The sequence below is a fragment of the Clarias gariepinus genome, chromosome 10 (assembly GCF_024256425.1).
Source record: "Clarias gariepinus isolate MV-2021 ecotype Netherlands chromosome 10, CGAR_prim_01v2, whole genome shotgun sequence".
Classification (NCBI taxonomy): Eukaryota; Metazoa; Chordata; class Actinopteri; order Siluriformes; family Clariidae; genus Clarias; species Clarias gariepinus.
In genome coordinates this window covers 6,941,053-6,962,271 of record NC_071109.1, presented here as the reverse complement: position 1 = coordinate 6,962,271, position 21,219 = coordinate 6,941,053, and the positions used below count along the sequence as shown (strand labels likewise).

Here is a 21,219-nt window from a genome sequence, read left to right as displayed (position 1 = left end):
AACCCAGGGGTCTACATTAGTTGTTTATTTGCATCTGAAAACTGTTCTGCCATGCATGTTGCTTTTATTTTTTTATTCATGTTTTTATTATTTTTATAATTTTATTTATTATATAGTTTCTATAAGGTGGCTTGGTGGTGGTGTGGTTAGCACTGTCGCCTTGCACCTCCAGGATCCGGGTTTGATTCCCAGCCAGGCTTGATTCATGTCTCTGTGTGCATGTAGTTTACATGGTCTCTCCGGGTTCCTCCCACAGTCCTAAGATATGTTAGTTGGCGTTCCCAAATTGCTCGTAGTGTGTGTGCCCTGTGATGGATTGGCACCTTGTCCAGGGTGTACCCTGCCATGTCCCCTAAGCTTCCTAAAATAGGCTCCAGGTTCCCAGCGACCCTGAATACAGGATAAAGCGGTGCAAAAGATGAGTGAGATGTAGTTTATACACTCACCTAAAGGATTATTAGAAACACCATACTAATACGGTGTTTGACCCCCTTTCGCCTTCTAAACTGCCTTAATTTTACGTGGCATTGATTCAACAAGGTGCTGAAAGCATTCTTTAGAAATGTTGGCCCATATTAATAGGATAGCATCTTGCAGTTGATGGAGATTTGTGGGATGCACATCCAGGGCACGAAGCTCCCGTTCCACCACATCCCAAAGATGCTCTATTGTGTTGAGATCTGGTGACTGTGGGGGCCATTTTAGTACAGTGAACTCATTGTCATGTTCAAGAAACCAATTTGAAATGATTCAAGCTTTGTGACATGGTGCATTATCCTGCTGGAAGTAGCCATCAGAGGATGGGTACATGGTGGTCATAAAGGGATGGACATGGTCACAAACAATGCTCAGGTAGCCCGTGGCATTTAAACAATGCCCAATTGGCACTAAGGGGCCTAAAGTTTGCCAAGAAAACATCCCCCACACCATTACACCACCACCACCAGCCTGCACAGTGATAACAAGGCATGATGGATCCATGTTCTCATTCTGTTTACGCCAAATTCTGACTCTACCATTTAAATGTCTCAACAGAACTCAAGACTCATGAGACCAGGTACCATTTTTCCAGTCTTAAACTGTCCAATTTTGGTGAGCTTGTGCACATTGTAGCCTCTTTTTCCTATTTGTAGTGGAGATGAGTGAAATACTCAGACCGGCCCGTCTGGCACCAACAACCATGCCACGCTCAAAATCGCTTAAATCACCTTTCTTTCCCATTCTGACATTCAGTTTGGAGTTCAGGAGATTGTCTTGACCAGGACCACACCCCTAAATGCATTGAAGCAACTGCCATGTGATTGGTTGATTAGATAATTGCATTAATGAGAAATTGAACAGGTGTTCCCAATAATCCTTTAGGTGAGTGTAAACACACAGTATATATAATATATAATTTCTTTTCAGGAAATCAGCAAAAAAAATAGGATTGTATTTAATACATTTGTTCAAACATATTCAGAATAATTAGATTAAAAACTAATTAAAAGAGACTGGTTAGTGATTTGTTTCTTGCTGACATTTTGCCTCGTGCTTGACACAATGAAGTTGAGCTGAGGGTGACAATGAGGCACCTCCTGGATCTGTGAGCGGTGATAAGCCTTAATCAGATGACTTGCCTGTAACTCAGTAGGTCATGAGTTCAAACTCTGTCTGTCACAGCGTCCATCCTGTCTTTAACCCTGAGAAGTTCCATATGTGACTGATAATACCTAAAGTTTGGCATTTTTATCAAAACATCATCTACATTCCTAGATGCCCCGTATGCACAGTTCTGACTGCAGGAGTGTCTGCGCAGATGGGAAGCAACACAGTGTTTCTCAGCGATTTTCAGAAGGTCGAACAGATTGCTTTCATGAGATGTTTAATTCATCTGAACGAGACAGTTCGCCTGTCAGTATTGCAGGGGCCAGGATGCAATCTCATTGCCCTTAACCTGGCACAGGACATAATCCAGTGAGTCACTTAATCCATTTTTACTGCTGGTTGAAAAATACAATTTCAATCACACATAGCATTTTGATTAAAAAAATTTCTAAATATATAAAAATGATATAGGCTATAGTTCTCCTAATTCAATTCTTTTACTTTGTATCCCTGAAATAAACCTGATTTGTGTTATATGAACTAAAAGTTCAGTGCATAGTGCATTTATAATGATCCTGAACAATTCTTTTCTCTAAAAAAAACTCCTTAAAAAATAATTAAACATCAGATCCTGTCTACAAGCTTATATTTCTGTCTATTAGCATAACCAAAAAGTAAATGTGATGTATTTTAATCAAATTGTGCAGCCTTAGTAAAATATTAAATATAATAAAATTATGTCGGTTAAATAAAAAAATGGGAACATGGGAATGTTTTGACATGTAAAGTGTCTTAAGATACAATTTATACATTGTTGGTTTATGTAACAGCCTCTGCAGCAACCTCGTTTCTCCTTAGCAATCAGCATCACCAGTATACTAATCACTGGTCTGATCATATGTCATCATTTGCACCTGTTTCTCACTGGCTCATGCCTTAAGTTAGACCTTTTTAATGCTTAAATTATTCATAGTTTACTAGATGGATTAAAAAAACAGTAACAAAAAACTTTTCCCTGATGCTTATAGACAGAGACTAAAAATGGGAGCCAAAAGAGTGAAAAAGGTGACTCATTGGAAGCAAAATGTTTTTTCAAGACTTTCACACAATACTGTATATACTGTCTGTTTCTGTCTCTCTGTCTCTCTCCCTTTATAAATAAATACATAATCGTATACAGCTAAAACATGGTATCGGTGCCAAAAGTGTCTCTCCTAGGTGAAAAAGTGAACTTTCAGATAGGATCACATAACACCTTTTTTCATAAAACTTAATGCTTATCTCCGGATCCATTCCTCGTTTTTTGAAAATATGCATTCACATTTATTTTTATCAGATAAAAGCATGCCCTTTTATGTTTTAGTGTCTGTTTTTAGTTGAAAATTTTGCCAGTTTAGACTTCACATGAAAAGACATGAATAAACCTGAAAAAAGGATATTATTCTAAAATGCAAAATTGTTAAGATATTGCAATATGAATTTGACATGGTTACAGACACAATTTACAAAAAACTATTTAAGCAACATATTTTACAGGTAATATTTTTACACCAATTTATTAGTATAGTATCAACACTTATAAAGAAATATGAATAATTTGCATTTTAATTGATAATTTTTTAAAGCGAGTTAGTATAATGGTGAACAATGGCCTTTTTTTTTGGAAAATATAAAATTATCTTTCCAAACGGTTAAGGTTAGCAACTTTTTCCCAAAATTTTAGAGAAGCAGCATTCATCACTTTCATGTTGCATAAACTCAAAAAGTAGCTTCTTTGGCACACACATTTTCTATATTATATGTATTGTATTATATTTAAAATGAATATATATCAGCATAGCATTAGTAGCAGACACATCTTATTGCATATTTTGTATGATTATTTTTTTAGTGTTTACAAAAGATAATATTTTATTTAATTATTAAAAATTATATAAGAAACACAATTTTAGTCAACCACATACTCAGGTACAGTGATGAGTGTACATGTGGCGAGTTACACCAATGTCAATATGTTCCACTTGTTGTTACCAAATCTGTTTTTGTGCATTTCCTACCCTGCATATCCACCTGCATATCCTCCCTTTCTGAAAAAGGATCCAAATCCACATACCGCCTTATTTCCTATATAAAATATTAATTATATATCAGACATGGTTTTCTTAATTAGTTAACTGTACTTTTCCTTGTATCCACCATGTATCAGAGCTGTAATGATAACATGATGTAGAAGGCAAAAAAGGCAGCATCTGTTCTTAATGAGGCTCTCACATCCAAGGTCAATAGAGTCAACAGGAATCATTAGTGTTTAGTGCTTATGAGTAATTGCTGCATTGCTAATCAGTGGAACTTCAACAGGAAAAACAACAAGACTAGTGTAGAGAGAGCCTACTGTTTCAAATAGGATGCAAGCAGAGAGTTAAATAAGGGTTTGTTAAAGCATGAGACATTTTTTAGTGTTAAAATAATTCCAGGAGATTGCAGAACAAGCATGTACACTAGCTTGGACAAAACGAGCTGTTCTTGTATGCACAGCACAAAACAACATGAGTGTGCACAAAACTACAGCTCACGCTTTCTTCCATTCACTGATGCAGCAATTCTTCTTGTCTCACCTGGCATGAAGGTCAAAGAGTACCATACTTCTGACCAACGCAAACAAAACCCTCCATCCTTATGACTGACGGAGGGAAAGACGGAGTGTGTAAGATAAGGAAAGCGAGAAGGGGGTATCTGATGGATACAATTTCACCAGGAAGAAGTACATATGCTGAGGAACAGACACTGTATCCTTCAGCCCTAAAGCATAAAACACCCACACTTCGACAGAGAGCAAGAGACCGAACAAGGGAGAGGAGGGGGAGACGGAGAGAGAGAGAGAGAGAGAGAGAAAGAGAGATGGAGATAGAAAGTGTGAAGGAGCTGGACAGAATAAAAATCAGAGATTAGGTTTAAATATAGAGCATCATAGAGAGATGAAAAGAAATAGGAATGTGGCAAAGGAAGATAGTGTGGGAAAATAAGGCAAGTGCACTTTTGAAACAGTAAAAACCTTCTAAAACTTTTTTTCATTTTACATCTAAGAAGTATATAAATTAAAAAGACAGCATCTACAGTATAGACAACTAGGGAAGGGCAGGACAGGTGTTAGATTACAGAGAGAGAGAGAGAGAGAGAGAGAGTCCGAGCGTTGCAGAGATGTTCATGCTCATTCGAGAAGGACCGGGAGGGGGAGGCAGTAGTAGCGGGATGAGCTCTGTACCGGAGAGAACGCCAAAACAGGTGTGTGAACATGTCTGTGCGTGAAAACCTACAACAATGCAATTCTGTGTGTTTTTTTATGTTTTCTATGGATTTCTTATATAGATAAGTATTTCTACTAGAATATATACAATAGAACAGTTTTATAGTGTAAGTTAAATGAAAGAACATTGATGGACAGGGATTAATTATTGTGGCTTTTATTATGGTTGATGATGGTCTGTAAATTTCATATTTAGTGCATTTAAGCTGAATTAATTGTAAAATATGAAAAAACATTTTCATTATGATTAATGATGAATTTTCTTATTGGCTACAATAAGTGTTTGTGGTGTCATAAAAATTGACATCTTCCTTCCAAACCATAGATTCCACATTATTATTGTATACAGTAATAGAAGTTACTAATGTTAATGGTAGGTAAAGCTTAAGGATGTAAGAAGAAAAATGAAAATGATATTCAATTCCAATAATTACATTTGCATTTCACCACAATTAGATGATTTAGATATCTCTTCATTGTCGAGACCTTGGTTAAACAAAACATCAAGGGACTTAAGCTTCCCGGCCTGTTTCGAATCAACAGTAAGAGCAGCAAACTGATATATCCAGGACTGAAAGCTCATGTTCTATTAAAACCCAAGGCTCCTGTATAGTCATTACCTAGAGCTCATTTGACCAGACACGACATCTTGAGTTCTATTAACACTGGATAATTTAGAGCCAATTCCACATCCACTAACATGCATGGATCCAGAGGTCTCTCATTTTACGAAACAATAGATACTCACATTGAGCCGGTCCAGAGATCTTAATTCACCCAACATCGAGTATTCATGCATGGAAATCCTACATTATACAACACTTGGTCATCCAGTTCAGAGATCTTTGAGTTTACCAAGATTGGGCACTCATGGCATTTGAAACCAGAGGTCTCTTATTTTTCCAACATCAGGTGCTTGATAATCATATCCAGCTCGTTCAAATATCCCAATTTCTAGGTACTGGGTACTTATGTTAATTTGGAGATCTCAAGTTCTATGCAAGATGGTTGGACGTGTAGCACTAATTTAAAGATCTCATGTTCTACCAACACTTGGTATTTGTGTTAAAGGAGTGTTCTCAAGTTCTGTCAACAATGGGTACTCATGTTAATTTTCAGATCTCAAGTTCTGTCAACACAGGGTACTCGTGTTTTATCCAGTCCGGATATCTCATGTTCTTCCAACACTGAGTAGACATATCAAACCATTCCGGAGATCTCAAGTTCTGTCAACATTGGGTACTCATGTTCAATCCAAAGAGCTAAAATCAAATCTTGCCAATATTGGGTATGCATGTTTCGTTATTCTGGCTCATGTTCATGTTCTACCAGCACTGGGGTGTCACATCAGGCTGATGAAGAGTTCCCATTTTCTGACACTGGGTACTTGTATTCATTTGGAGATCTCAAATTCTACCAACACTGGGTGGTCAGGTTGTGCTAATTTGGTGATCTCGTGTTCTACCGACACAGGGTATTCATATTGAGCCGACCCGAAGATCTCAAGTTCACCCTGTATGAAATACTATCAATCCCAAAGGCTCATGTTTTCTAGAACTGTCAGCTTGTGTTTCAGACAGCGCCGGCGTTTTACCACTAATGATTTCTCATGTTTTGCCAGTACTAACAGTTAACCAGTTCTGGTGACTTAAATTTGGTCAATTTCAAGTTTAAATATGAACATAAACTAAAAGATCTTTTTAAAAAGTCTAACAAATGAAGGACTTTTAAAATAAGTCGCTGATGTTCCAGCAATGTCTGGCAGTGTTACAAGTGACCCAATGGATTCCGTTCAGAATGAGTTGCTTTAAATATCATCAGATTTGTAATGTCTTGCCTGTGCTACATACTGATAGGTCCAAGCTGCCATTAAGAAGACGGTGGAGAAACAGAAGAAGCAGCTTGAAAATGGCGAGTCTTTCAACAACACACCTAAATCGAATGGAGGACGGAGACAAAGTCTTTCTGCACCACATGAAAGAACAGGAGATGAAGATGAAGAGGATGTAGAGGCAGTTGCTGAGACAAAGGAACAGCAAGCGAAAGAGAGACCTGATCTAACGCCTATTGTGGATTCAGTGTTTGGCCAAGTAAGAATGCATCACATTACCTTCCAGTACAGTAGAGTACAGTACAGAGAGGAACCATGGTCAGGTCTTTAGTTACTGTAAACTGAAACAGTAAAAGGAAAGGTAGATGTTCAATTAAACGTATACAGTATATTAATAAAGTCCTATGAAATAGAGCAAACAAGATACAAGATCAGATAACTCGATCAGACAATTCTTTTACTACATAGATGAAAAACAGTGATCTGTTTGACTATGGACAAAAAACTCTTTTCATTGAAATATATATATCATTTTATATATATATATAAAAGATACACAACATAATTTATATAAAACACGCAGCAGAAAAGCCCAAATTCTGCTTCAGATGTTTACATAAAGATTCACATGTTCACTAAAAGTCTTTTCATTATGATCAGATTATAATATGTGGTCAAGCTTCGTTCCTCTGAGTCATTGCACTACTGAATAATTTAACATCTTGTCAGATCCTCTATCTCTTCAGCAATATTTCTCCTCTTCCAGACCAAGTGTATTAAATTCATATGTTCACTATAATTTATTAGCATCTATGGATAAAAAAAAATTGACTTTCCCTTCTGACTTCTGAATAACCTGCATATTTGCTATGTAATTATATTTCAGTCAACCATTCCGTCAAGTTTCATGTTTCAAGTTTCAAACCCAGCGTCTAAGCTTGTCTGCTTTATTAGGAACCCATATACACCTGCTTGGCGCTGCGATTATCCAATCCGGCAATTGTGTGTCAGCAGAACAATGCACAGATCGAGGTCAAGCACAAAAGCAAAAACTTCCAAGCTTGACTATTTTAAACCAAAAAAAACAAAACAATAAACACTCTTTACAACCATGGTGAGCAGAAAAGTATCTAAGAACACACAGCACTTTGAATCTTAGCAGGTGATACAAAGTGCATGAGCAGGTCAAGTTCATTTTATATGCTTCAGTACTCATGTGGCACAAACACTCATACTGATTAATTCTGATTAATCCCTATTACTCTGCCTTCATCTGACACTCACGTAGCATATTACTTTCTAGTTCAATTGATATCTGATTGACTGGCATAAGATAAAAGATAGCATGCGTGGCCTGTTTTCCTGAGCTTCACTCCCGAGGCGGTGACCTCTGTCTTGTGGTGTTGCGTTCCTGCGCTAAGGATAGTCTTGCTGTAATCACTAGGTACTGACATCTTATAGCCAGTGAGAAGGGAACAGGAAAGACACCCAATCTCAAACGCTCACCTTCCTGGGAAAGACTATAGCCTTATGACTATTTAATAGTTTGTAGCAACATGTACTTTTCCCAAAAATTGATCGATCAAAACGGGGAAAGTTTAGCTGGCATGGAAAGACAATGGGACTGTTTGAATATACAGTGACATAAAAGGGAAAAAAATTTACAAAACTAGTAGGTCTGTTAGACTGTTGTAGGGAATTTTTGTACCATTAGTGTAAAGCATGACTACCATCCATCCAATCATCTAGGAACCTCTGTAGTCCAACTAGGGACCATGGAGGCCAATGGTGATCTTCCCATTTTATGGTAGGTACTGTAGGACCTTTAATCAGCATTTACACGCACATTCACATAATACGGATAATTTTGGATGCCAATTGGTCTAATCTGCATGTCTTTAGACTGTGGGAGGAAACGCAGGGTTTTCATTTTTTCCCTGTGCTTGGTGGGTTTCCTCCAGGTTTCCTCCGGTGTATCCGGAGATAACCCACCAAGCACAGAGGAAAAATGCAAATTCTATACACACAGACCCAAGGCGAGAATCAAACCCGGACCCTGGAGGTGCGAGGTGACAGTGCTAACCACTAAGCCACGGTACCGCCTAAGCACGACTATAAATCAATACAAGTAATACAATACAACACAACAATCCATCAAGTACTCCTGAAGGATTCCTGTTATCCGACATCAAACATATGAGAGCATATGGCCCAATTAAATATCATTAAGAAGAACAGGGTTCATCACCAGGAATGCAACGAAGATGTTCTAGGCTTTCATTGCAGGCCAACGCCTTACTAAAACACCTTATGTCCTCACACACTTCAGTTCAGAGCAAACTGTTTTTTTTGTTCGGTTATCGATGCATACATCTGCATACTCCAACTGCTTCAAACTTACATTCTTCATATCCAGAGGTAAAAGTGATTTATGCTTCTACTGCCACCTAATGTCTGATGTCACTCAGAAGCATCAGAGATCCTTACACACACTCGCACGGACATATACACACACACACACACAAAGTGTGATATGTGATACAACACATGATTACTCAGGTTCTGAAATGCAAGCTGTCTTGTTAACAGCAATCCCATAGTAAGAATGACCTCATTCGACAAGACCTAGCTAGATATGCATGCATGTACTGTACACACACACTCATACACATACACATGCCATAGAGTTAAAGAGAGCCATAGAGAGAGAAAGAGAGAGAGAGAGAGAGAGAGAGAAAGAGAGAGATCATATTACTGGGGTAACTGTGAGTATTTTTGTGGATGTGTGTTTGAGTACGCAGGCGGATTAATGTGGATTATAGTCTGGGCTGACTTGCAAAACCTGTTAACAGAAGCTAGATTTTGCCAGCACGCCCGCATAGTGATTAGATTAGGATTAAAGCATGCACGCATGCACACAGAACAGCAAAAAATCACATAAACATGTAAGGTCAGCTCTACCCGTCCTTAAAATTCCTGCTTTGCCTACTCGTGCTGTACCGTATTCTCCTTCACTTTTTTCCTGTTCCTTTTTCTCCCTGTCCTTTCCTTTCAACGCCCATCTGTGTGTCTTTAATCTGAAAGGTGGGATTAAAAAGGGTCATTTTCTTGTCTAATACTCACTCTGCCCACCCCCTTATTCTCTCATCCAGCTTTTAAAAGTCATTTGCAGAGGGCCAGCATTCTGTAGTAAGTGAGCAGGCGTGAGGGTGCAGAGAGAGAGAGAGATTCATGGAAAAGGGTGTGAAATAGGAGATTGTTATGAAATCCAGAATTCAGGTTGTGTTCAGGCTGTTAATACCGGCTTGGCACTAAATGGAGAGTTTTTTAAAAGGTGAGTGAGATTTATTCGCGGCATCAACTTGGGCGGGACGTTTGATGCGATGAGATAAGATGAGACAATAGTACTTAATTAAATTGAAAATGTCCACGTTTTTTGTGGCATGCGGACTATGAGCTCTGCACCGTTCTGTAAAGTCATTACATAGAAAGAAAGCAAGAGAAGGAAAGAATATCAGTTTTCTAAGGACTAATGGGAAACTGCACCAATCCAGTGAAACACAAAATAACAAAGGTAAGGTACTGAATTCAAGTTTTAATGATAGTGTATATGACAAAAACAAGTATAACCGGAATAGAATACTGTATCTACGTGCATGTCTGATAAATTATCATGATGCTGATGAAAAAAAAGCTCCTGTAAATTTGTAATTATTGTCATTTTAACACACAGATTAGCAGATCCTAATTAATTAAATTTGTATGTCTTAACTGATATTTGTTAATATCATAAGAGTGCGCCCGAGAATAGTGGATTGACCAATGGGGTGGGGTCATTGTCACCCGGACCCCGCCCACCCGAAGCATCCGAAGGGGAGAAGGAGATAATCTCGGAGTTTAAACAGCCCCTGAATTTGCTGGTCCAAAACTGCACTATGCTGCACAACATCGTCGGACCTGCATGCATCTTCCTCAGGCAGGGCTTGTCTCAGGCTCAGCTCGTATGTATGCAGAAATCATCAGTCTTTTACCTTAAAAAAAAAACCCTACTTCTGCCATGTGCACCATCATGTGGGGACATCATCATGAAAACTCCTGTCATGCTCTCAACTATCATCTTCATTCAATCCACTCTTAATGTTAATACGGCTCTGCATGTTTACGTCTGCGGGATTAGGAACGCTTTGTCTCATGAGCCTATTTCTTTTGATAAGGATGATCTGCTTTGATGTTGAAAGAGATTGTTTTGGATTCTATTCTAATACCGGACTAAAGTTCAAAGATGTGAGACACTATAATATAACGTTTCTTTAAGGTTCTAGATTATTTAAAAAAATAAAAAAAAAAACTCGAACATGCGTTTGGGAACAAACTTTAGCTTGCTATACTGTCTGTATAGAGTACTGCATGTGTTCCCCATGTATGTGTAGGGGTCCTCAAGATCTCCTCTACCATCCTAATTAATAAAAATGCCAATTGCTGAATTCAAAATAAAAAAGCTTTAGATAATTTAGATTTTTATTTTAATTTTTTTTGCTTTCCACATTTTTTTTGCTTCCAGGTATAAACTTAGTGAAATGTAAAACTTAAAGGTGCAGTCAGTGGCTTTGAATTTTTTTTTTCAGCCAATAAAAAATATTTTTTTCTCTGGGGTTTCTCTAAAGCACTAGGTTTCTTAGACAAATCTGACAAAAAAAGAAAAAAAAAAGAAAAAACAAGTCACCATTATGCATCCAGATGAGACGAGGCAACGTACTTTGAGAATATTTCAAAGATGTTGCTGCCCTTTTTTGCTACTGTAGTAGCATGCATGTGATCTAGCTTAGGCAGTGAAAGTTTTGGAGGCTTTGGAGGGACTATTTAATTTAGGAATTTGTCAAAAAGCTGTGACAAGGAATTTGTTAACATTACGGACATTGTACCACCGATGTCATTAGGTTGCTTACTAAAATAAAATGACGTTGCTCCACATTTGTGATACCACTGAACAAAAAGCCCCACCATAACATTACAAGTACAACTTCAAAACTTTTATTAATACAGTAGCACTTGTTTTTATACTTTAATTTTTAATTTTTATAATTAAACCAATGCTCTGACCCAGACTAGAACCCTGGTTCTTGAGGGGTGGGGGTGTTCTTGGGGTTTGCAAATTTTGTTGGAAACCATGGATGTAGACAGTGTGCGAATATACATTACAGTAAATACAGTACATACAGTAAATGGTGGCATTCTGTTATTTAAAGGCTGTATTGTGTTGGAGTCGTTCATTCAACATCATCCCAACATCATTTTTTCAGAATAATTCTAACTTTCAAAAAAATGTCCCAACATGGGGCATAATTAACTCAAACTACATGAAAACAGTTACAACAATATTAGGGTTCCTGCTAGGTTAGGAGTTCTACCTTCTCAGGGCGACCACTGATCAAAATCAAAATAAGACAGAATTTTATTTTGGGGTTGAGCAAACCAAGAAAATTGTCCAAAAATCACAGAAACAGCCCAGAATGCTCAGATGATGTCATGTAACATGACAATCAACAGAATACCAGAACCATTAATATCTAATGGTGGATTGACACAAATGAAATAGATTAGAGAGGATTAGCTACAAGAGGTGGGTTTGGGGAGGGGGGTCGATCCGATATAATCAACTGAGAGTAGTGTTAGTATTAACTGTAACATTTAAAATGGACTAAAGCATCACTTTTGGGATTTTCTCTACAAGCAAAGTGAACAGTCTAATCCATCATGCTGATAGTGTGGACAATGTGATTGTGTATATGTACTGTATGTATGTGTATGTGTGTGTGTGTGTCTTTGTGTTATGGGGTCTCCCTCAAGTTAAATCTTTTAAATCTCTTTATCTAAAGCTGTTGCCACGCAACACCCAATCTGGTCAGTGTGTTGAATCAGATACTAATATATCGTCCTTGCGTATGGATTCTCACTCTTCCACATGCTCATTTTACACTCCTCTTTTTTCCATCCTCAACTTTTTGTTCACCTATTTCTTGCATACTTTTCCAACTTTCTATGAGTGGGATGCTCACCCTGGAAGTTAATAATATAGAGGGAGAAAGCAGGAGATAAGAAGGATGATGTGGGGAAAGTATTGATCTATTTGGTAGTAAATGTCTATTTATTATGATTATATTTTTTCTATCATGCTGCTTTCATGTAACAGGACAGGGATCTCCGTCCAGAAGAGATAGAAGGTACTTACGGAAAAAAAAATAAGCAAGTTTTAATGTTAAAGAAAAAGCACAGCTCATTAAATTATACCTGCTTTGTGTGTGTGTGTGTGTGTGTGTGTGTGTGTGTGTGTGTGTGTGTGTGTGTGTGTGTAGAGCTGCGGGAGGCTTTTAAAGAGTTTGATAGGAATAAAGGCTACATCAGCTGTAAGGACCTTGGCGAGTGCATGAGGACTATGGGATACATGCCGACCGAGATGGAGCTCATCGAGCTGAGTCAGCAGATCAGTAAGTGACATTACCCATCATTATGTATTGTGTAACTAAGTTGCAATATATGATGAGGTATTATGTACATTATACTACAGTATATGTACTACACTCATACCATGGTGTAGTTATAATATGTATAATTATTACATACAAATTGTTATTTCATGTACACATATAAGTATCCATCCATCCATCCATCCGTCTAGAAACCTCTGTAGTCCAACTAGGGACTGTGGAGGCCAAAGGTGTGCATTTGTAAAAAAAAAAATAGTTTACCGGATCTCCGGTTAACATTCACACACATTCCCACACTGCAGGCGTCACCAATTAGGCTAATCTGCATATCTTTGGACTGTGGGAGAAAACCAAAGTACATAAAGGAAATCCATCAAGCACGGGGAGAACATGCAAACTCTCAGACCCTGGGATGGGAATTAAACCTGGACCCTAGCGGTGCAAGTCGACTGTCCTAACCACTAAGCCACCTAGCATATGAAAGTATATGATAAAGTATGTACAGGATTTCCCTATCTGCTAGAAATTATGAAGAAACGCTCCAATGAGTGTCCGTACAGTAAAGAAGACTATCTGTAGTGCCCAATAGGCTCCATTGGATGTGAGAAATGTGTGTGTGTTGTGTGTCTGTGTGTGTGTGTGTGTGTGTGTGTGTGTGTGTTTTTCAGCCGGAGGCAAAATCGACTTTGAAGACTTTGTGGAACTGATGGGCCCTAAAATGCTTGCAGAAACTGCAGACATGATTGGAATGAAAGAATTAAGGGACGCCTTCAAAGAGGTTCCGTCTAGACACATCATACTCCCATCATGCTGTACATGAACACTTTATGAGAACTTTCATAATTTGCTTCTGAGCTAGAGCTGTTTTTCCTTCTCTAGCACAACCAGTCCAGTTCAGAAAAGCAGTTTTATATAGTTTAGCAGGTTACATACTAATGACACGTGAGGAGCGGACAGAAATTGTGTTGATGTCTGGTAAACGCAGTAACCAGGTCATTGCAGCAGATTTCAATGCAAGACACCCAACGAGACCACCCATCTCCCATGCTACAGTTAGCAAAGTGGTCAGAAGTGGTCAGAAACTTTTAAATAACTCATGAAAGAATAAAGTTACGTTAAAACCAAGCACACCATTGTTTTTCTTGTAAAATTCCCAATAAGTTTGATGTGTCACATGACCCTCTTCCTATTGAAAAAACAAAAGTTGGAGAAAAAAGGGTCGACTTCAAAATGGCCACCATGGTCACCACCCATCTTGAAAAGTTTTCCCCCTTACGTATACTAATGTCCACAAACAGGAAGTTAATATCACCAACCATTATCTATTTTATTAAGGTGTATCCGTATAAATGGTCCACCCTCTATATACTCTGCACCTATAACCTTGGAAAAGAATTTCAATACATTTTCTTGTACTTAGAAATAACTTCAGCTTATTTATTTGAAACATGCTTACAATAAAACACTAGGGGCAATTATTTATAAGAACAATTCGAATATTGAATTCAAATCTACAGCTAAAAATTCCAGACACTTACACTCACTTGATGTTTTAGGGATATACCTATAACCTAATGTGATCAGGACAACATTCCATCCAATCCATGAAGAAAAAAAAGATTAATTATACAGGTCTTAAGTTGAATTTACATTTGAAACTGGCATTTACTTTATGATTTGCATAATTGTATATTTTTTGGCCAAAAATCTGCGCTTACACTACCATTATAAGTGTGTTTAAAGTTTTCTGTTTATTTCTCTTTATACACCTATAGTTCCACTAAAATAATACACATACTTTATGGCAAACATTTAGAAATGTGATTAAAAAAATATGTTTTAAGTGCACAAAGCAGCGACAACAAATTGCCAAATGATGATTAGCATAGTTTACGCCGTTGTCCTCCTGGAAAAAAAATGTCTAGCCTTGAATTAAAACTCAAATATCTGTCACTAATAAAACAAACATTAGCAATGTGTTTTGCTCTGTTAAAAGTTTTGCTCTGTAATTAATTTACTAACAGTGGATATTTCCTTGTGATATTTTGCTATACAGTTTGACTCAAACGGCGACGGGCAGATCAGCATTAGTGAACTGAGGGAGGCCATGAAGAAACTGATGGGTGAGCAGCTGAACCCGAGGGACATCGACGATATCATCCGGGACGTGGACCTCAATGGGGATGGGCAAGTGGATTTTGAAGGTCAGAAAAAAAAGGGAAAAAGAACAGAATGTCATCTTTACAGTAGATATACTTTTGTTAACAGTTGTCATAATTTCCATGCTTCGATATGCAAGATTTTCTAACTTCCATCCATTAATTGGGTAATTTACTACTGTGCATGATTTATGTTTTAGATTTAGTTAAAAATGCATGGATTCCTGTTTCATGTGCTTTTTTGTGTATGATTTCCTGTTCTTTTTTTTTTCGTGGCTTACTGTGTAAGATATTCTCAAGCATTTCCCATGCTTAATCGTAACCCATCACATCTAATCAGTTTTTAAGTTACATTTTATGTAACTTGAGTCATGCATACTTTTAGATTCCAGGTTCGTTTCACTCCAATTTGATACCATGTTTATTACTGTATTATGTTCGGTTCCTGAGATACATGGTATGGCCAGCATCGAGTTTGTTTAGAAGGAAAAAAAACCATCAAAATCCTGTTTTCAGAATATTTAAAATGAGGATTCCTTGACATGGTAAGAATGTGGAAAACCCTTAGGCTGATTTTGAGTTTTGTGATACCCTTTAAAAATAACTTCACCAGCAGTGCAGTTTTATAGAAAGTAAATGCATGTATTTCCATCACAATTGCTGTAGCCAGCATGGATAGTCATAGTGCTTTAAAACAATGTTTAGGATTACTACCTTCTCAGTTGTGCTGAATTATGTGTTCATCAACCAATTTTTTTCTAAAATTGCAGATTTGACACATTTCAATTACTGCACTTTATTGGCTGTAGTGCAAAACTAACTTGTGTGACGTCCTGTACACCTGACTTGATATAATGGCTCATAATTGTGTCTGCTTTTTTATTATTAGCTTAAATATATTTTAAGTGCTTTATAATGCATGAAGTCCATTAATTTCCACACATAAATCTAAATAATCCTAATATGTATCTGATTTCCTATTGTGCATGGTTTTATGTGCATGGTTAAACTTAAATGATTTCCTGTTTCCTGTGCTTTGTTGTGCATGACTTCCAGTTTTTCCTGTTTTGCTCTACACAATTTCCTGTTTTTATTGCACTTTATCGTGCATGACTTCCTATTTAACATGCTTCAATGCATATTATTTTCTGGTTTTCCTTTTTTAGTTTGCAAGACTTCCTGTTTCTTGCTTTATCAAATAGTATATATAGTTTTCCACTATTTAAGGTGCATGGTTTCCTGGTTTCCCTTCTTTATTATCAATGCTCTGATTTCTTTTTCCCCAAGCTTCAAATTGCATGATTTTCTATTTGCCTTATTAATAAAGGCAGGTGTCCTAACAGGAGGAAAAGTAAACCGTGATATGTCTAACATGATTATTCGAGTGCCAAGAGCACCTATAACATCAACGTTTTCTGTCATTAGCTATTTCATGTTTTTCTTATTTTTCTTTCTTTTTCCTTTAGAGTTTGTGAGGATGATGTCACGTTGATGGATAATCATGGAGGACCGACCATACATAATCTCTTTAATAGTGCTGGAATAATGTAGCTATGACTGTTTTTTAATGTAATTAAATAATGATCAGATTTATTTTTTCAGTTTATCTGTATGTTAAATTAATTATTTAATAAAGTAAGTTACTGTGGTTTCATAATAAATTAAATGGAGCTAAGCAGTTTTATTGCAAATATGGTTCAAACAAATAATTATGCTAATGTGTTTAAAAAGCAGTGCTCTAATTAACCAGAATATATTCAGTTTTTTCTCTTGCTGCTACTTTTTCTTGTTTGGCGTCTCACCTTAAGAAACACCACAGTAGGAACAGTTACAAAACTCACATTTGATCGATCAGCTCATGCACTTTGTTCATTATACAATAAATATAATATGCCCTACCTAGTGCACTATTTATACAGGATGCACTTACTACCTAGAAAGGTCCTACCTTCTGTACATAAGGTGAGTTACTGACAAACAGATGATGTTGTTGAGTGCCAATATGTCTCATATCTGTTTTGAAACAGGTGTAAGAAATTCACAAAAAGAAAAAAAATATTTCAGACATTTAAGCTTTATTGGAAAAGTGGTTCAGGATTCTGTACATTTGATCAAGGGAGATGACTGAAGATCTTTTCTTCTCTACCTTTTTCTTTGCATCCTCCTGAAAGGGTTGGGAAGAGAAGAGGTAATAAAAACTCAAATATGGAAGGAAAAACAAAAGTCATGGCACATGAGCGAAAGAGAGGAGAGGAAGTGGAAGTTCATGAGCTTAAAAACTCCACTACGAGTCAAAATATGACCGTGAGAGTCTCTAACTTTCCGTCTAGTTGCATCGAGAATATTTTCCTGGGGGGTCACAGTGTCCTGAGACATCTCTCTTCCTCTCCATCCTCCGGCAGCCCTCTGTTTCTCCTCCGCTTCGTCTCTTCCGCTCCAAGCCTGGCCCTCACTTGCTGGCCATGGTGTAGCAGCCATGTGGGTGCCACTGCATGTCACGGATGCGCCTGATTGATTGCATCTGAGGCCAGCGAGCACCATACTCATTAAAGTGTCTATAGTCGCCCTTCTCCAGCAGGTACTGGCTGCCACGGTAGCCGGGGTACTGGTAGCCCACCCAGCTGAAAGACAAGAAAAAAGCTTTCAGGACAATATGTCTACTATTGGCCTGCATTGTACCACATTCAAATATAAGGAGAGATCCATGTGGTTGCATTTTATGTGTAAAATCGAATCAAAGACGCATTAAAGGTGCAGTCACTGATTTTGAGACTCAAACCCAAGGAAGGACCACCCCTTAGTGTTTCCATCAATATTTCTTTAAAATTTATGCCATAAAATTCAGTACCTCATTGTCATCTATACCGGTTTGTCCTGTATACAGGGTCGCAGGGGGCCTAGAGCCTATCTTAGGAGGCGGGGTGTACCCTGGACAGGGTACCAATCCATCGCAGGGCACATACACACTCTCACACACTCATTCACACACTACAGGCACCACCAATTAGCCTAATCTGCATGTTTTTTGGACTGTGGAAGGAAACCCACCAAAGCACAGGAAGAACATGCAAACTCCATGGACACAGACCCGAGGTGGAAATCGAACCCAGACCCTGGAGGTGGAAGGCGACAATGCTCACTACTAAGCCATCGTGCCACCAGCAGATACTGTATCTATACTTAATCTACTCCAGGCAAGGGGTCGCCACAGTGGACCATTTGGTCTCCACATACTGTACAAGTTTGGCATAGGTTTTACAACGGATGCCCTTCCTGACACAACCCTCCTGTACTTAAACTAAATATTAAAAGAAAAACACATGACTAATCCCACCTTTAAGTTTTGTGCCTGATTTGGGTACCTGATAGCCACACACTTACGTTCCACAGCCGACCAAGATGCTCCCTACTCTGTCGGTGAATCCGTAGGAGTACAGACTGGGCACGTCATCGTCCATGATCTCCATCTTACGACCCTTGTAGTCTCCTACCTCATACAGGCAGATCTTGTGTTTCTCAGGGTCCTGAGGAAAAACAAAGAAGAGATTTATAATGATTACAGCAGGATGGTTGAAGCAGGTATTTTTGTCTGTGTGTATCTGTGTGTAGTTGTGTGCACACACCATTCTGACGGGTCTAAAAGACAGCAGGTAGTCATTCCTCTGGCAGTTGCTCCAGGAGTCCCATCGCGGGTAGTCACCCTTCTCTAGGATGTACATCTCTCCACAGAAGTTCATCTGCTCCCAACCTACAAAACTGCAAACACCAGGTTTCTCATATGAGAGACAAATACTGTACCGTATATAGCACTCAGACGCACCGCTTGTCAGAAACAAACTTACGGGCCACACTCCACACGAAGCGAGCGGACCTTGTCCATGCCCATCGCACACACGTTCATGCACTCGGCGTTGATCTCGATCATGCGGCCCTGGAAGTTCTCCTGGTCAAACACGTACATCTAATACACATAAAGAGAGAGTGTTAGGTCATGTTAGATTAGTTTATGATGAGTGTGTAAATCTTTTAAAGAAATTAAGTTCATTTTTGTTGGGAGATTTTACCTTGTATGCCATCATGCCCATGCCCATGTCAGACTTCTTGGTCTTGCCGTCGGTCTCAGAGGGGGTCTGTTTATCGCTGTTGGAAGACATGATGCCTAAAGAGAGATACGCATTGCAATCAATAGTTACTAAATACCAGTTAAAACACTTTCAAACTGTAGAGACTTCAAGCTCTTTTAGAGTTTTGGTATTGGTCTGTGCATGCATGTTCTGGCTCACCTGTGTGTTCAGTATGGGTTTAGCAGTGCCTGAGCTCACTCTGAGTGTGTGTGTGTGTGTGTACAGCCAGGGCCACAGCTTTTATACCCTGGCGCTGAGTGTGTCAGGATTACCAGTGAACAATGAAAGTCGCTGAGTCCAGAGAAAAGAAACAAACACACAGAAAATAAAACCCCTCATCATCATCGTCATCATCATCATCACGGAAAATAATGGACAAACACTAAAATTTTCACCACAATCACTTACCGTCTCAACAATATGAGTTATGAGTGAGTCTGGTCATGATTTATTCCGCACTTTAGATAAATACACTGTCATTATGGTAGCTGTAGGAAATGGTACTAATATCCTTACATTCAGGAATAAGGCTGCTGTTAGCTTCTGAGCTGCTATCCTCATGACTCGACATTTTCATTTTCAATTTCATCCCAATTCTTTTTTTATTTTTTATAACTTGTACATAATATAATTTTACAGCCAAAGGTTTTCTATATTTTCTATACTGTAAAAATTATTATTATTTCATTTTATATTCCTGATTTGAATATTTTCTTTTCATACATACATATTTTCATTTTTCTTTTTATTATTATATTCTTATTTTATATTCTTTATTTAAAATATTCTATTTTTCTTTTACATTTTTAGGTAAAGGACAGTTGTTAAAACATTTCAATGCATATTATACTGTGTTTGGCTGTGTATGTGACAAATAACAATTGAATTAATGATAAATTGTAGGTACATAGGTTCACACAGAGTAAAATATAATAACTGATTAAATTATTTATCTATCTATCTATCTATCTATCTATCTATCTAAGATGAACATTTTTAGTCTATCTTTATTGATTGTTTATTGATTGTTTACCTTAGTAAACTGTAAAAATGAATACAGGTAAAACAGTAATTTGCACAGTAAACGTATGTAAACTTAAACGTACTGGATTAAAAAATTGTGCAAAAGTATGGAGCCACTCCTCATTTCTTCATACAAAGTAAAATCTACTATGATGTAAATTAAATTAAAGAAATGGGAACAAATGTGTGATAGGCTTCAGTGTCTAAAAGTGCCTAAAGATTAAAAATACATAAAAAATTGGTTGTTTATGAAACATTAGCAGCAACCTCATTTCCCCTTTCGTCTGTTTTATTTGCATTGGAATTCGCACTGGTTAATTCCCTAAGTTAGATGTTTTTTATGCTTAAATGATTCATAGGTCATTGTGTCGCTTAACAAGGAGAAAAGCATTCCTCTGAAACTGCTCAGGTAGAGGGTTTGGACTAAATCTATCTATTTAATAATATTAATAATCATCACACTACTACTACTACTACTAATAATAATAATAAAAATAGTTGGCACGGTGGCGTGGTGGTTAGCATTGTCTCCTCGCTGTGAGAGTCCTCATTGTGCTTGGTGGGTTTCCTCTGGGTACTCTGGTTTCCTCCCACAGTCTAATAACATGCAGGGTAACCTCACCTGTGGTGTGTGTGTGTGCTTTGATGGATTGGCACCATGTCCAGGGTTTATCCTGCTCATCCTCGGTTCTCATCAATTTGCAAA

General features: G+C 37.8%; 2 protein-coding genes across 3 annotated transcripts; one reads left to right on the top strand and one right to left on the bottom strand.

Annotated features, from left to right (window-relative positions):
• The first annotated feature begins 4,785 nt into the window (after nucleotides 1–4,785).
• cabp2b (calcium binding protein 2b) lies at nucleotides 4,786–17,112 on the top strand. Of its 2 annotated transcripts, XM_053505861.1 has the most exons (7): nucleotides 4,786–4,869; nucleotides 6,748–6,981; nucleotides 12,913–12,943; nucleotides 13,076–13,207; nucleotides 13,876–13,985; nucleotides 15,264–15,411; nucleotides 16,833–17,112. In XM_053505861.1, exons 1-7 carry the CDS (start codon nucleotides 4,786–4,788, stop codon nucleotides 16,856–16,858), a joined length of 765 nt encoding a protein of 254 aa, XP_053361836.1. In that variant the 3' UTR covers nucleotides 16,859–17,112. The 2 variants fall into 2 exon arrangements, with proteins under 2 accessions (XP_053361836.1, XP_053361837.1); XM_053505862.1 differs by lacking the exons at nucleotides 4,786–4,869; nucleotides 6,748–6,981 and adding an exon at nucleotides 9,917–10,296.
• A 507-nt stretch (nucleotides 17,113–17,619) lies between these two features.
• Nucleotides 17,620–19,711, bottom strand: crybb1l1 (crystallin, beta B1, like 1). Its single transcript, XM_053505863.1, has 6 exons — nucleotides 19,650–19,711; nucleotides 19,431–19,525; nucleotides 19,209–19,327; nucleotides 18,990–19,122; nucleotides 18,748–18,890; nucleotides 17,620–17,987 (listed from the first exon to the last, which is right to left on the bottom strand). The coding sequence occupies exons 2-6, from the start codon at nucleotides 19,518–19,520 to the stop codon at nucleotides 17,816–17,818; spliced, it is 657 nt and encodes a 218-aa protein (XP_053361838.1). The 5' UTR covers nucleotides 19,521–19,525; nucleotides 19,650–19,711; the 3' UTR covers nucleotides 17,620–17,815.
• Between the last annotated feature and the right edge of the window lie 1,508 nt (nucleotides 19,712–21,219).